The 14891-nt window shown below is 40.6% G+C and overlaps 1 protein-coding gene across 2 annotated transcripts in view; it reads left to right on the top strand.

Moving 5' to 3' along the window:
* The window catches only part of MFSD6 (major facilitator superfamily domain containing 6), an 86569-nt gene extending 72211 nt beyond the window's left edge, over nt 1–14358 (top strand). The window contains exons 6-8 of one of the 2 annotated variants that reach the window (XM_075829921.1): nt 5063–5343; nt 6206–6225; nt 12888–12976. In XM_075829921.1, the coding sequence (XP_075686036.1) occupies nt 5063–5343; nt 6206–6223 (299 nt within the window). In that variant the 3' untranslated portion in view covers nt 6224–6225; nt 12888–12976. Of the gene's footprint in view, nt 1–5062; nt 5344–6205; nt 6226–12887 lie in introns of both variants that reach the window. The other variant, XM_075829919.1, reaches the window with a different exon arrangement.
* The last annotated feature ends 533 nt before the right edge of the window (nt 14359–14891 follow it).

Here is a 14891-nt window from a genome sequence, read left to right as displayed (position 1 = left end):
TTCTGAATGTTGTTTTGGATACTTTGAGGTGTGCCGTTTTCAAAATGTGGTGACTTATGGGAACTTTTTAATATATAAGGCCCGCAAAGCCACTTCAGAACTGAATTGGTTCCTGATAAAATGGCCTTTTGAAATTTTCTTGAGGATATGAGAAATTGCTGCTAAAGTTCTAAGCCTTGTAACGTCCTGGAAAAATAAAGGAATGTTTAAAAAATGATGCAAAGATAAAGTAGACGCATAGGATATATGAAATAGTATCTATTTTGTGTGGTATTACGAACTGTCTTACAAGCAGATGCATTTAAATTTAGAAAAATGCAAATTTTCTAAATTTTGGTGTTTTTCACACACAAACATTGAATTTATCAACAATTTTTTTTCACTAACATGAAGTACAATATGTCACGAGAAAATCAGAATCACTTGGATAGGTAAAAGCATTCCCAAGTTATTACTACATAAGTTAACACTTGTCAGATTTGAAAAAAGGTCAAAACAGGCGCAGTCCTGAAGGGGTTAATGGGATTTAAAAAAGTTACTAAATAAATAAATTAAAAAATGTCCCAAAAAAAGTCATTATTTTGCATAAAATATATTTTATTTCCCCTACATTACATAAAAACAAAAAACCTACACATATTAGGTATCTATACGACTGTAATAACCTGAAGAATTAATTTAACAGGTTAATTTTGCATGAAACGAACGGGATAAAAACGAAACAAGAAAAACTATGCCACAAATCGCTTTTTCCTATATTCATGGCGTAAAAAATTTTTTTTTTCAACCCAATTTCTAATACAATTTCTCCCACATAAAACATAGCGACATGAATGAAAAAATAAAAAGGTTATGGCTGCTGAAAGGCAAAAACAGAAAAACTTAGCTGGTTATGAAGGCCTTTTCAGGTCCGGTCATTACCCCTTCCCCCCCCCGCAGCCCTTTTGCAGATTTTCATTTTAGTTTTTTCCTCCTCACCTTCCAAAAGCCATAACTAACTTTATTTTTCCATCTATATAGTCCTATGAGGGCTTGATTTTTGAGGGACGAGTTGTAGTTTTTCGTAGCACCATTTACTGTGCCATATAATGTACTAGGAAAGGGGGAAAAAAAATTATTTGTGGGGTAGAAAATTAAAACCGTGATTCCTCCATTGTTTTTTGCACGTCGTTTTTACGGAATTCACTCTGCAATTAAAACAACATGTTAACTTTATTCTGTGGGTCAATACGATTACGGCGATACCAAATCTATATATAGTTTTTTTTTTTATATATATTTTACTACTTTTACAAGTAAAAACCGAAGTGTAAAAAATAATTTACTTTGTTGCCAAATTCCGAGAGCCATAACTTTTTTATTTTTCTGTCGATTAAGTGGTATGAGGGCTTATTTTTTGCGGGATAAGCTGTAGTTTTTTATGATACCATTTTGGAGTACATGTGACGTTTTGATCAATTTTTATTTCATTTTTTTGTGGGAGATGAGGTAACCAAAAAATAGAGATTCTGGCATTTACATTTTTTTTTTTTTTACGGCGTTCACTGTGCGGGTTAAATAATGATATATTGTAATAGTTCAGACTTTTACGGATGCGGCGATACCAATTATGTTTATTTCTTTTTTATTTCTTTTACTATGCTCTAGGGGGAAAATGGGAAAAGGGGGGTTTTTTTAACTTTATTTTTTTTTTTTTACATAAAAAAACAAATTTATTTAACTCATTTTTACTTATTTTATTAGTCCCCCTAGGGGACTTCAACCAGCGATCGTTAGATCGCTTGCACGATATACTGCAATACTAATGTATTGCAGTATATCTTGATTCTGACAGGCTTTTATTAAGCCCTGTCGGAGGTGGTGCAATTCATTAGGCACCCAAGCAGCCATAGCAACCATCACCTCCCCACGATTGCGTTGCGGGGGGCACGATGAGCTGTTAGAGGAGTTGGCCCCCCTCTTTCTAACGATTTAAATTCTGCGGTCGGTATTGACTGCAGCATTTAACGCGTTAAACAAGCGGGATTGCGCTCGAGCGCGATGCCGCTCGTTACCCTGAAGTGTCGGCTGTAACAAACAGCCAACGCCGGCATCGTATGGAGCGGGTTCATTCCGTGAGCCCTTTCCATACTTCCCATACCCGACTTTGGCCTATGGATACGTCAAATGTCGGGAAGGGGTAAAAGGGCTAAATGAGAAGCGTTATGTTTGGAGAAAGGAAAACGCTTCTTTCCAGCATAAAAACCTCATACCATCTGTGAAACACGGTGGTGGTAGTATCATCGTTTGGGCCTGTTTTGCTGCATCTGGGCCGGGACGTCTTGCCATCATTGATGGAACAATGAATTCTGCATTATACGGTACCAGCAAATCGTTCTACCAAAGAATGGTTAAAGAAGAATAAAGTTAACGTTTTGGAATGGCCAAGTCAAAGTCCTGACCTTAATCCAATAGTAATGTTGTGGAAGTACATGTAGCGAGCAGTTCATGGGAGGAAACCCACCCAACATAGACGAGTTGAAGCGGTTTGGTACAGAGAAATGGGCTAAAATTCTTCCAAGCCGATGTGCAGGACTAATCTACATTTACCGGAAACATTTAGATGCAGTTATTGCTGCACAAGGTGGGTCACACCAGATACTGAAAAAAAAGGTTCACATACTTTTGCCACTCAGAGATATGTGATATTGGCTCATTTTCCTCAATATATAAATATATTGAGCAATTATCCTTTTTTTTAAATTTATTTCTCTTTAACTACTTTAGGACTTTTGTGAAAATCTGATGTAGTTTTAGGTCAAATTTATGCAGAAATAAAGAAAATTCACAAACTTTCAAATTTTAAAAAGTACACATAATTGTTAACGGCCTGAACTATAAAATTATCACGTCTAACCTGTGAACGCCATAAAAAACAATGCCAGAATTTCTGTTTTTTGTTCATTCCATCTCACAAACAAACACACAAAACATGATCAAAAAGTTGTACGTTCCCCAAAATGATAGCGATGAAAAAGTCAACTTGTCCCACAACAAGGCCTCTCACGGCTTAGTCAACTGAAAAATATAACAAGTTAGGGTATGTGCACACAGCGTTTTCTGCCAATCAGGAAAAACAACCATCAGGATTTTTAAGGCTGATTTTGAAATGCAAGTGTTTTTTGACACTTTAAGAAACCAACAAATTTGTTTTTTTAAATTAAGGAAATGCAAAAGCCACAGCCGGTTTTTGGTTAAAACATGCTCAGAACGAATGGCGCAAACTGCTCCGCGAGCGGACAAAAATTGCCTGGGATAAAAACGCCTTAAACTTCCGGTTTCTGTGCTAAAATCCGCTCCAAACAATGCAGTGTGAACTTGGCCTTATGGCTCTCCCAGCATGGCAACACAAAAATTAGATTTTTTTTCTAATTGTGCAAAACTAGTAAAATATAACAATTTGGTATCGCTGCAGTTGTATTGACCCACATAATAAAGTCAAAATGTCATTTATACCACACAGTTAATGACGTAATAACAAAAAACCCAAACATCAATGGGTGAATTTATGGGGTTTTTCAGCCCCCTCCCCCTCACTAAAATATTAATAAAAGTTTATACTATACCAAGCCTCCATCCACAGCTTCTACACACCAGCATGTTTTGTAAAATGGGTCATCTTCATCCACCTGTTCCTTCCGCAACCAATTGTCATCTTTACTCCCAGGAGTCGTGGGTTGTAATCTAGCACGAATGTGCCAATACAAGCAAATATTTATTCTATATTTATCTATACCATTATAGGTCTCCAATTACACACAAATTGTCCAGTACTGTCCCCTGATGAACCAACTAGATTGGGGAAATGCATTGGGCGGTTCTGAAGTGTCAGTTTTGTGGTCATTTTATGCAATATTTGGTGTTTAGAAATTACACTGAGGGCATGTTCAGACGGCCGTTTTTTGGGCCGTAAACTCTCGAAAAACGGGCGAAAAATCGGAAGCAGAACGCCTCCAAACATCTGCCCATTGATTTCAATGGGTAAACGACGTTCTGTTCCGACGGAGCGTTTTTCGCTGCGTTTTTTTACGCGTAAAAACGGCCGCGAAAAAGAAGCTCCGGAAACTTCTTGGGTTGTTTTTGGAGCTGTTTTCCATAGACTCTATTGAAAAAAGCTCCAAAAACGGCCGTAAATAACGCAGCGAAAATCGCGAGTGGCACAAAAAAGTCTGAAAATCAGGAGCTGTTTTCTCTTGAAAACCGCTCTGTATTTTGAGGCGTTTTTGACTCTGCGTGTGAACATACCCTAATTGTGTGTGATAGAAAGTTTTGTATCCCTGGAGTTTGTCCATAGGTGGCGTACGGTACCACGCCATCTAGATATCATTTTCTGGATAATGCTGGTGATAATTGTGGATTGCTTATTTGATTCAACCCTGGTTGTGTCATTCAAAAGAATTACCCAGAGTATTTTAATCTTAAAAATGAATAAAGGTTATGTTTTATGAAGAGTACCCACTCTGTGATACTTGTTTCTTTGAGGAGCCCACATATTGATTTCAGTGATAATAATACAAAAAATGCAACCCGTTGTGCAAAAAAAAAAAAAAAAGCCCTCTTGCGGCTATGTCAACGGAAGAATTAAAAAGGTATGGCTCTTAGAATGCGATGATGGAAAAATTAAGAAAAATTGCAGCATCCTCGAGGCCAAAATAGGCTGCGTTAATGTGATGTAGCACTTCTCCAATGTGAACGCCTTCTATTTAGCCACTGATCATTTACAGCGCTGTAGCAGACAAATCTTGATCTGGGTGTTTGTATATCACGGATTCTGCCGCCTCATTCTCCTTACTGTAGGGTCTTATGAGGATGTGACATTAGTTTTGCTCAGAGACTGTTATTTGTCACACGCCTCGTTCACGTGGGCAGTGCCGCTGTTATCGCTGCCATAGTAGTCCATAGATGTTGTCTATTTATACTGCTATTTAGAATGAATGTGGTCGTGTAGAGTAATTTCATGCATTACCTTACTGATACTCCAGAGGTGTTTTCTATTGTTACTTACACCATGCTTTTACTGCAGATGCATCTATGTTGGCAGAAAGAATTCCGGTACCCTCCAGCCCAGTTCCCATAGCAACTATTGATCTTGTACCACAGCACTCCGAGAACATCATGCCTACTATTCAAGCCAAACTTCCACCGAAAAAGACAAGGCACCAGGAGGAACAAGAGGATGTCAACAGACCAGCATGGGGGATAAGCTCTTCTCCTTGGGTCACCCTTGCTTATGCCTTTTATCAGATAAAGGAAATGTTGGCACTTGCCAAAACTAGTCCTGCCCCCGAAACGCAGCCACTGCAGGTACTGGTCAAATATAAACTGAAGAAATGTATAAGGGTTATCATGAAGAGGTATTCTTTATGGGGGCGCTCAATGTCTAAACAAACAACTATTTCTAAGGCTATGTTCACACCTACGTCGGTGTGTTCCATTATTATGTCACTGACTTTAATGGGTTCCGTCGGGGGGGACGACCGTAATTTCACCAAAATTGCGCTGTTGCTCCAGTAATCTCAGCCGGATCTGCGACGGAGACCCATAACTGAGCCTCCAGCGCAGGTGTGAATGAGGCCTAACATGGTAGGAAGCAGAGAACTTGAGAGAAGTTTGTGAACACCGGCTAGCTTCTCACATAATGGTTTATCTGCCATAAACATGTCATAATACAGCAAAGCTCAGTACTCCTGAAGATAACCCCTGTTCATGAGCCCTATGAGGGCAAACGAACGTCATAGAAGGGGTCAACCACTCAGGATCACCCTCTATGAGCCCAAACGGAGAGACCGTAAGAGTAGCTCCCCACCTGGCAGACTCTAGCTGTCCATGTATTACATAAACTGCCATTCATTTCAATGGCAGCCATGTAATACTTCTTTTCCCCAGAGAAAATGTCTGTCTGCGACTACATGTGCCTTAGCCATGGAGTTCAGCTGATCACGTCCCGGCTCCCAATATAAAAAGAGGTGGTCTGTGATGAGACAACCCCTTCAAAAGAGTTTTATCATATTATAAAAATATGGCTCCTTCCAGAAACAGTGCTACACTTGTCCATGGGCGGTGTCTGGTATTGCAGCTCAGCCCCACTTGCTTGTATTGTAATTTGTTTGACATGTAGAGAGATATATTAAGAATTGTTTTTCTATTGCTGCCTGTGGGATAACAGTTAGGAAGCAAGAATTAAAGGTAAGGTCTTCCCATTTTTCTGTCTAATCCATCAGTTTGTAGCATTTGATGATTGATAAATGTGAGGTGCATGTATCTTATGTTCTGATATGTAATACATATTATAAGTACAACTTTTCACCTTTAGTTAATGCGACCCTGTACCGAACACAACTTGGTCATCTAAACCACCTTTTTGAGTACGGAACTGTTGGTTTACAAATAATTGTGAAAAACTACAAATCACTTTCAGGAAGAGAAGTGCTACAGCGTACCCTTTCCTATTGCACTACCAGGCCTTGACCACCATCCGGGATTATGGAAGAAAATGGGAGCTGTAGGGCACTTGCCAGGGTCTGTGATGTTAGTCCGACAAATAGATCTTGGTGTTTGCATGTGCTTGCACTAAACTCCTCGATTATCTGATCAGGAGAATGCGGTTTATAGTGCAACATATGCTAACAACTTTACTTTTCAGATGACACATTGGTCTTGGGTTGTGTAGGGGTTAATGCCAAGTTCCATGATGGTCCAGGCTCGTGGAGGCGTAAATAGCCGTTTTTGATTTTCGTAGTCGCCCATGGTAGTGTAGGGGTCAGCTTGATATTTTTACCGCATAAAAAATAGTAGAAGAAAAAAAATGCAATAAACAATTGGGATATTTTTTTATTTTTTTGCCCCCCCTCCCCCAAAACTAAAAGCTAATCAATTCACTATATGTACCCCAAAATGGTGCTATTAAGAAAATATATCTGGTACCGCAAGAAAACAAGCCCTCATGCAGCTATGGATGGAAAAATGTGACTATGAAAAGACTTAGAAAAATGCTTGGTCCTTAAGGTCGTTAAGGAGGTTGTCCAGTTTAGGGACTGTTTTTTTTGTTTTTGTTTTTTTCGTTTTTGTTTTTTGGTGTTTTTTTTTATACTGACGACCTATCCAAAAGATAGTTCATCAGTATATGATTGGTGGGAACTAAAATAGAAAATAAAAAGAAACACGGCGCCACATAGTGCAAAGTAAAAGCAGGATGGGGCAGAGGAGCAAACTTGTTTAAGAAAACGCTCACCTGGCCCAAGGACACAAAGGTAGTAGTGGTAATAAAGCTGCTGCTGCCAAGCCCAAAACACAACAAATGGGGTTTGTTGTCCCGAGGATATTTGTAAAAAATAAAAAAATAGGACCATCGGCGCTGCACGAATAGACAGAAATAGACATTTCAACACCGAACTGGTGTCTTCATCAGGCCAGTCTGATGAAGACACCAGTCCGGTGTTGAAACGCGTAGCCCTTCCATTAAACTTTGCCATGATGGTCATCTAAGTCGTCCATTTTTCTGTCTATTCGTGCAGCGCCGATGGTCCAATTTTTTTATTTTTTACAAATATGATTGGTGGGAGTCAGACACCTGGGCCCCACACTGATCAGCTGTTCCGACTGCCTTCGGGCGCCGGAAGCTTTGCAGGGGTCGGTGCCGGAAGGAGATGGCTCTAGTCACTATATAGGGGCCGTGCTGGGATACTGCAGCTCTGCACCTATTCACTTGAAGTCCTTTGAAACCATCAGATGTACTAAAAGGGCTTACTCTGCTGCCAGAACATACGTCTCTAAATGACTCGGTCCGTTCATGCCTTACATGGACAGCCATTAATTTCAAAGGTCACCATGTGATGGCACATTTCCCCAGCAGCCGCAGCTGCAGGTAAAATATATGGCCAAATGTGACCTCCCCTGGCACTAACAGCTGATTATGAGACTATTCCTTTAAGCTAAGGAATGCTAATTTCTACAAGATTTGGATACCTATAGAGACCTGTCAGAAGGCAATATTGGTGGGAGTACAGGCTCCTATGCACCTATTTTCATCTCTGGCCCGGCAGGGTCACTACCAATTGAAGTCAAGAGAGGCCGATGGGTGCTAATGGGACTGTAGGTTCTGAAGAGCACTCCACCTCCTTCATTCTAGTGATTCTATTTTCTAACATGTCAGAACCAGGGTTGCACAATGCATATAAATATTGATACTATTTAGATGCCGTGCACCCTGAAAATGGTTCAATACTGTTCATGTATTTCAATACTAAGCTGTGCGGCTGCACAGCTTAGTATTGTAACACATGAATGTAGTAAGAGCGGTTTTGCCACTGCTGTAATACAGCCATTGCCCCGCTCCTGACAAGTGAGCGTGCGCGGTCAGCATGATGCGATGCGGCCGATGCTGCACTAATGAGCGGCGCACTGAAGACAGGGAACATGACGGGCTCACTGCAAAACACCCCCATGTTCTGTTTTCAGTGCAGGCCTCATTCTGACCGCGCGCACATTTGTCAGTGGCAGGGCAATGGCTGCATTACACAGCCGCAACCCCGCTCTAACGGCAGAGATCAGAGAAATCTTTGGTCCCGCCACTATTCCCTTGAATGCTGCGTTTAAAGCTGACCGCAGCATTCAAGGAGAAAACGAGAAGGGGGATGCCCTTTGGATAGTGTCAGAGAGTCCCTGTGACGCGATCGAGGGACATACCATATATGGGCAGACAGCCTACAGTCCATTGAAGGACCCCAGGACTGTCTGACCATATTTCCTGTTGTTAGGACATACTTGGGTATGTCCAGATGTGGACACAGACTGCAGAGGGCCCCTATGCAAAGAATGTGCCTGGGAACCCCATAACCTAGCCACGCCCACGTGCCTATAAAACTATACAAATCTATGTTGCACATTTTTTTTTTTATTTTTTTACTAGTTTATACAAATAATTTCCAGATTTAACAACTGAGTAGAACACAAGGCACTCATGTAACTAACTTTATAATGACTCTTTCTTGCTCATTTCACTGTCACTTATCAAGCAGGACTAACATGCGATACTTCACCTATAGGAATGCAATGGTTCTGAACCAAGGAAGTCCTGACCGAAAAGTTAAATATTTTTTTTAAATGAAGACTTGCAATTCTAATAACTAATACACTGTTATAAGTAAACTTACTTTATACCACAAAATACTATAACCAAAGTAGTAAACCAATAATAAAATAAGTGTATTTGTGGTAGTGAAATGGGGGGTGGTACTCCATACAGTGCTTGAGGAGGCCACCACAGTGTGGAAACCACACAGTGAGTGAAAACTTTAACCCGTTAGTGACCACCCCATAGTGTTTTTACGTCGGTCACTAATGGGCTTTATTCCGATGCAATAGCCTTTTTACGTCACTGCATCGGAATAAATAAACCGAGCAGGGAGCCATCAAATCTCCCTGCTCTCAGCTGCCAGAGGCGATAAGATCACCGAGTGTCTGTGTCTCCGATGGCAGCCAGGTTTTACACGGACAGGCAGTAATACACTGCAATACAGAAGTATTGCAGTGTATTATAAATGCAATCATAAGATCTTATAGTGAAGTCCCCTAGTGGGACTAGTAAAAAAAAAAAAGTTTCATAAAAAGTGAAATGAAAAACCCACATTTCCCCCTTATAAACTACTTCATTATTAACAAACAAAATAAAGTAATAAAGTTCCACATATCGCCGAGTCCGTAACGACCCCAACTATAAACTTATTACATCATTGAACCCGCACTGTGAACAACTTAAAAAAACATGCGAAAATTGCTGTTTTCTTGGAAACCAGCCTTAAAAAAAAAGTGATCAAAAAGTCGCATCTACTCCTAAATGGTACCAATAAAAACTACAAGTCGTCCCGCAAAAAAAAGCCCTCCAACAAATGCATTGGGGAAAAAATAAAAACGTTATCTCTTCAAATATGGAGACACAAAAACAAATAATTTTTAAAAAAAAGTTTTCACTGTGTAAAAGTAGTAAAACTTACAAAAACTACACAAATTTGGTATCGTTGCCATCGCAATGAACCACTGAATAAAGTTATTGTGTTATTTATACCACACAGTAAACGGCGTAAATTTAGGATGCAAAAAAGTGTGGAGAAATTGCAGGTTCCCCCCCACCCCAAAAAAAAAGTTAATAAAAGTTAATCAATAAATTCTATGTACCCCAAAATGGTGCTATTAAAAATTACAACTTGTCCCACAAAAAAACAAGACCTTATACAGCTATGTTGACGCAAAAATAAAAAGGTTATATCTCTTTGAATGAGCCGATGGAAAACCGTAAAAAATGGCTTGGTCATTAAGGTCTAAAATAGGCTGGTCATTAAGAGGTTAAAGGGGTTTGCCCATCTTGGACATTTATGGCATATCCACAGGATATGCGGGTCCCACCTCTGGGACCCGCACCCATTTCTAGAACGGGGGCACCTAAACCCTGTTCTACCTTTCTCGGCCCCTGCTTCCCGGCCACTTCCTGATTAGATAGTCAGGAGTTACGCTGTTTCCGTAACTCCCATAGAAGTGAATAGCAACCGTGTAGCTCAGCTGTTTTCGTAACTCCCGGCCATCTAATCCGGAAGTGGACGGGAAGACGCAGGAGCCAAGAAAGGCAGAACGGTGTTTAGGGGACCCCGTCCTAGAGATAAGCGAAGGTCCCAGCGCCACTCTACTCCAAACATTTTCTACACACAGGGCAGCAACCACTACCTCCTAGTTCTTTTTATTTTCAGTCAGTCCCCTTCACGACACTCAGCACACACTCTACAGTAAAAGCATTGGCTCGCTGGCAACAGGCTCAGGGGGTGGAGCAAGAAGAACCTTAACAGAGGCTCAGCCAACCAGTATTGGGGTTCATTTCAGCAGCGCCGCTATCCTGGATCAATAAGTGGTCCGAAGATAGCAATGCTGCTTGCTAGGTGCGGCGCGCTTTGTCTGGTGGTCTTGGTCACCTAGTGAGCGTCACTGTCAGATGTTGCACTGCATCTGACAGTGACGCTGGTTACTAGATGATGACCACCAGACAGAGCAATCTTTGCCAGGCTGCTCCCCTCCTAATATGTTTTCTAAGTAATAGATCGGCGTTACCGCGCAGAAAATGTAGGGGGCCCCTCCCACCCTGTGCACATTTGGCAACTCATAGATTGGGCCCCTTCCTTAACATGTTATTGATGGCATCAATAACATATGTGAAAGAAGGGAGCCCGATCTTTGAGTTGCCTAAGGTGCACAGGGAGGGAAGGGGACCCCCCTCTGTCTGCCGATCTATGTGCACAGCTTTTAGGGGAGTTGAGCGGGAACCTGTGCAGCCGAACCGGCGATATGTCCACCCTTGGGTATGTCCGAACAACTGCCTGTGTACTATCAGTATGCAGGCTAATGTACCAGAATATGGATATATGCCAGTACATTAAAGTTTAAAATAAATAAAGTTATAAATAAAAAATAGAAATATAAACATACACTTTTTACAATAAACATTAAAATGAAGCCTCAATCGTTAAAATATACACACATTCGGTATCGTTGCGAACGTAATAACCTTCACAACAAATTTATAGCGTCATTTATGATGTTTACGCCGTTAAAAAAAAATAATAATAATCTGCTTTCTTTCACTTATTAATGTGAGGCACGAGGTGTTATGAATTTTGAAGCTCCATGTGCCTCACATTAAGGGCGGATTTACACGAACGTGTAATACGGAAGTACAACGCGCGTGCTTGTCACGCGCGTCGCACGGTCCTATGCTAGTCTATGGTGCAGTGCAGACTGTCCGTGATTTTTGCGCAGCGTGAGTCCGCTGGGTAAAACTCACGACCGTTCCTATATTTCTGTGTTTTTCGCGCATCACGCACCCATTGAAGTCAATGGGTGCGTGAAAATCACGCATGCCACACGGAGGCACCTCCGTGGGACGCGCGTGACTCGAGCAACAGCAGGCAAACTATGATTGCAAACAGAAAAGCACCACATGCTTTTCTGTTTACAAGCATCCAAACAGTGTCATAATGATGGCGGCTGCGCGAAAAGTAAGCTGTTAAGTGCCTTTTGTGCACGCAAAACACTTCGTTTTTTTGTGTGCGCAAAACGCACACACGTGTAAATCCGCCCTAATAGTAATTAACCCCACCATGTACCTCACACATTCACCCAATGTTGTCCATTATGTCTGAGAAACATGATGGAGTTAATTGCTATTAATGTGGGGCACATGGAGGTTCAAAATTCATCAGACCTCATGCCTCACATCAGAAAATGAAAGAACTTTTTTTTATTTTATTTTTTATCGTTGGTAAATTATCGTTTTGGTATCGAGAATCGCAATACTACACAAAGTATCGGTATCGAAGTCCAAATTCTGGTATTGTGACAACCCTAGTCTGAACACCACCAAAGACAAACCGTGCATAGAAAGGTGATGTTTTCAGCATCAACCATATTCGAACTGTTCTGATAGATATGAAGGTTGAGAAATAAATGATGATATATTGCCATGGGAGACACCGTAGTGCTTCCCCCCCCCTATTGTTTATATAGGACTCTACAGACTGTCTTACGAGACAGGCCTTGTCTTCACATTTGTGTTTTTCCCTCCATACTTGACATGTCGCTTTTAGAAAGGTATGGCCTGACCGGTATCCTTATACTTTTATTATTTGCATTTCACGGTTTGTCTACCTATGTCTTACAGGTTGCTTTCCCAGAAGTGTTACATTTGTCCTGTTCACATTTCATATTCACTACAATGAATCGGTATCCGCATGTTTACAATTCCACGTTATTCTTGTGATGTCATAAAAAATATGGATATTGTAAGAAGTTTTTTTTTCTGCTTCCAGGAAAATAATGAAAGTAATACTGCTACAAGATCTCCACGACTTGCAAGGGGTGAAGACGCTACTACGGAGGCAGCTGCTGTAACTCCTGATATTCAGGACGGTGCTGCTCCTAATCCAGAAATGAATGTCCATGCACGAGGAAATAACTCTGAGGGTCCCCCCTCTCTACCAGAAGACATAGGGAACTAGTGCGCTTAATGTTTGTTGGAAAAACTGCTAGTTACACACTGAAAATTGGGTGTAAAGAGAGGAACATTTTAATAAATCACACGGCTGGTTTTATTGGAATACTTAGTGGATGGAGCAAGAATGAAAGAATAACTTTTGATTATTTATAAAGACGTTTCCAGTCTCATTGGCTGTAACCGTTGCATTGTTCCATATTGAAGTGTGTGCAGCCCGACGTGCTTAGTGAAACTCCGCCAGCGTTCATAATGTGAACATATAAACTATAGGAGCGCATAGGTTTTGTCAAATGCAGTGCAATGGTTAATGATAAGCATCCTTAATACTGTACAATATATGTACTGTATATTATACTGTATGTGTTACATTGGAGAAGTAGAGCCAACAAAAGTCTTTACTCACATTGCAGCGTCAATATTTTAGGCCCTGTTCAAATATGCGTCGGAGGCTCCATTACTATTTTGTCAGGAAACCATGACCGACAAAACCCATTAAAGTCAATGGGTTCCGTCGGGCATTGTTGGTTTCCGTTATGCAAATGATCCAGCAATTTAGTTTTTCTCTTCCTATCACGGAGCAGAATATCGGAAAATCTAGCGCACTTGTGAACATAGCCTTAGAAAGGGGCTTGACTACATTTTGTTCATATTGATTTACATACAGTATACATATATTGTATAGCGGGTCAGTCATACAGGCAGATTGGTAGCAGATTTCCTTTTATGTTCTGTATTTTATGTTATTTCAGAAGAAATTCTATCTATTTTTAAATACGTCGGGCATGCGGTTTTGATATCTGGAAATGTAATTGTATTTTTAGAAATTCTAAAACTTTTTTTTTTTTATTCGTCAAAATATCTGCTGTTAATGCAATGTAATTTTTGTCATGTCAATATTGCCTCTGTGGACTTCTATAGGAGAAGATTTTGTTTGGTTTACATAGATTTTTTTTCTGCTTTGAGCTGGACAATGTACTGGCTGAAATGTAGGACTTTTATTAAATGTAATTCATTCCATCTATTATTCCATAAGATATCGCACATTTTGGCAACCTGGCTACTGATTTGTTCAGCTCTAATATATTTATTACACTTCTATCATTCTGGATCTTTCTAGCACAGCCCATCTTGTGTGAATTGTTTTGTTTTTTTAAATATATTTAAAGCTTGTAAAAAGTTGATGTACTATTTTATTAATGTTGCTAAACGTGTGACATGGAAAGACCTTTCACAATTCATTGACTTGGATTGGCAGAATAAAACAATACCCTTTTAGTTTCATCCTATTCAGTACTGTTAAATTATTGAAAAATCGAAATACAAATAAACTAGTCTGTGTTGTGTCCCATCTTCAAATGTGTTCCTATGGCAGTACGTTTACAGTAAGAATTTTACATTCAAGCTGCCCTTAGACATTAGATCAGTGGTAAACAACCTTTTTTGTATGGCTTAGGCCTCATGCACACGACCGTATTTTTTCCCACCCGTAAATACTGGCGTAAATACGGGTCCGGTGTCACACGTATTCCACCCGTTTTGCACCAGTATTTACGAACCCGTGCCCGTAAATATGGGTCCGGTGTCACCCGTATTCCACCCGTATTTACGAGCACGTTTTTGGCGGCAAAATAGCACTGCACTAATCGGCAGCCCCTTCTCTCTATCAGTGCAGGATAGAGAGAAGGGACATCCCTTTTCTGTAATAAAAGTTAAAGAAATTCATACTTACCCGGCCGTTGTCTTGGTGACGCGTCCCTCTCTTCACATCCAGCCCGACATCCCTGGATGACGCGGCAGTCCATGTGACCGCTGCAGCCTG

Source organism: Rhinoderma darwinii, chromosome 6 (genome assembly GCF_050947455.1).
Source record: "Rhinoderma darwinii isolate aRhiDar2 chromosome 6, aRhiDar2.hap1, whole genome shotgun sequence".
NCBI lineage: Eukaryota > Metazoa > Chordata > Amphibia > Anura > Rhinodermatidae > Rhinoderma > Rhinoderma darwinii.
Note: the sequence above shows the minus strand (reverse complement) of the source record. Positions and strands in the feature narration are given on the sequence as shown.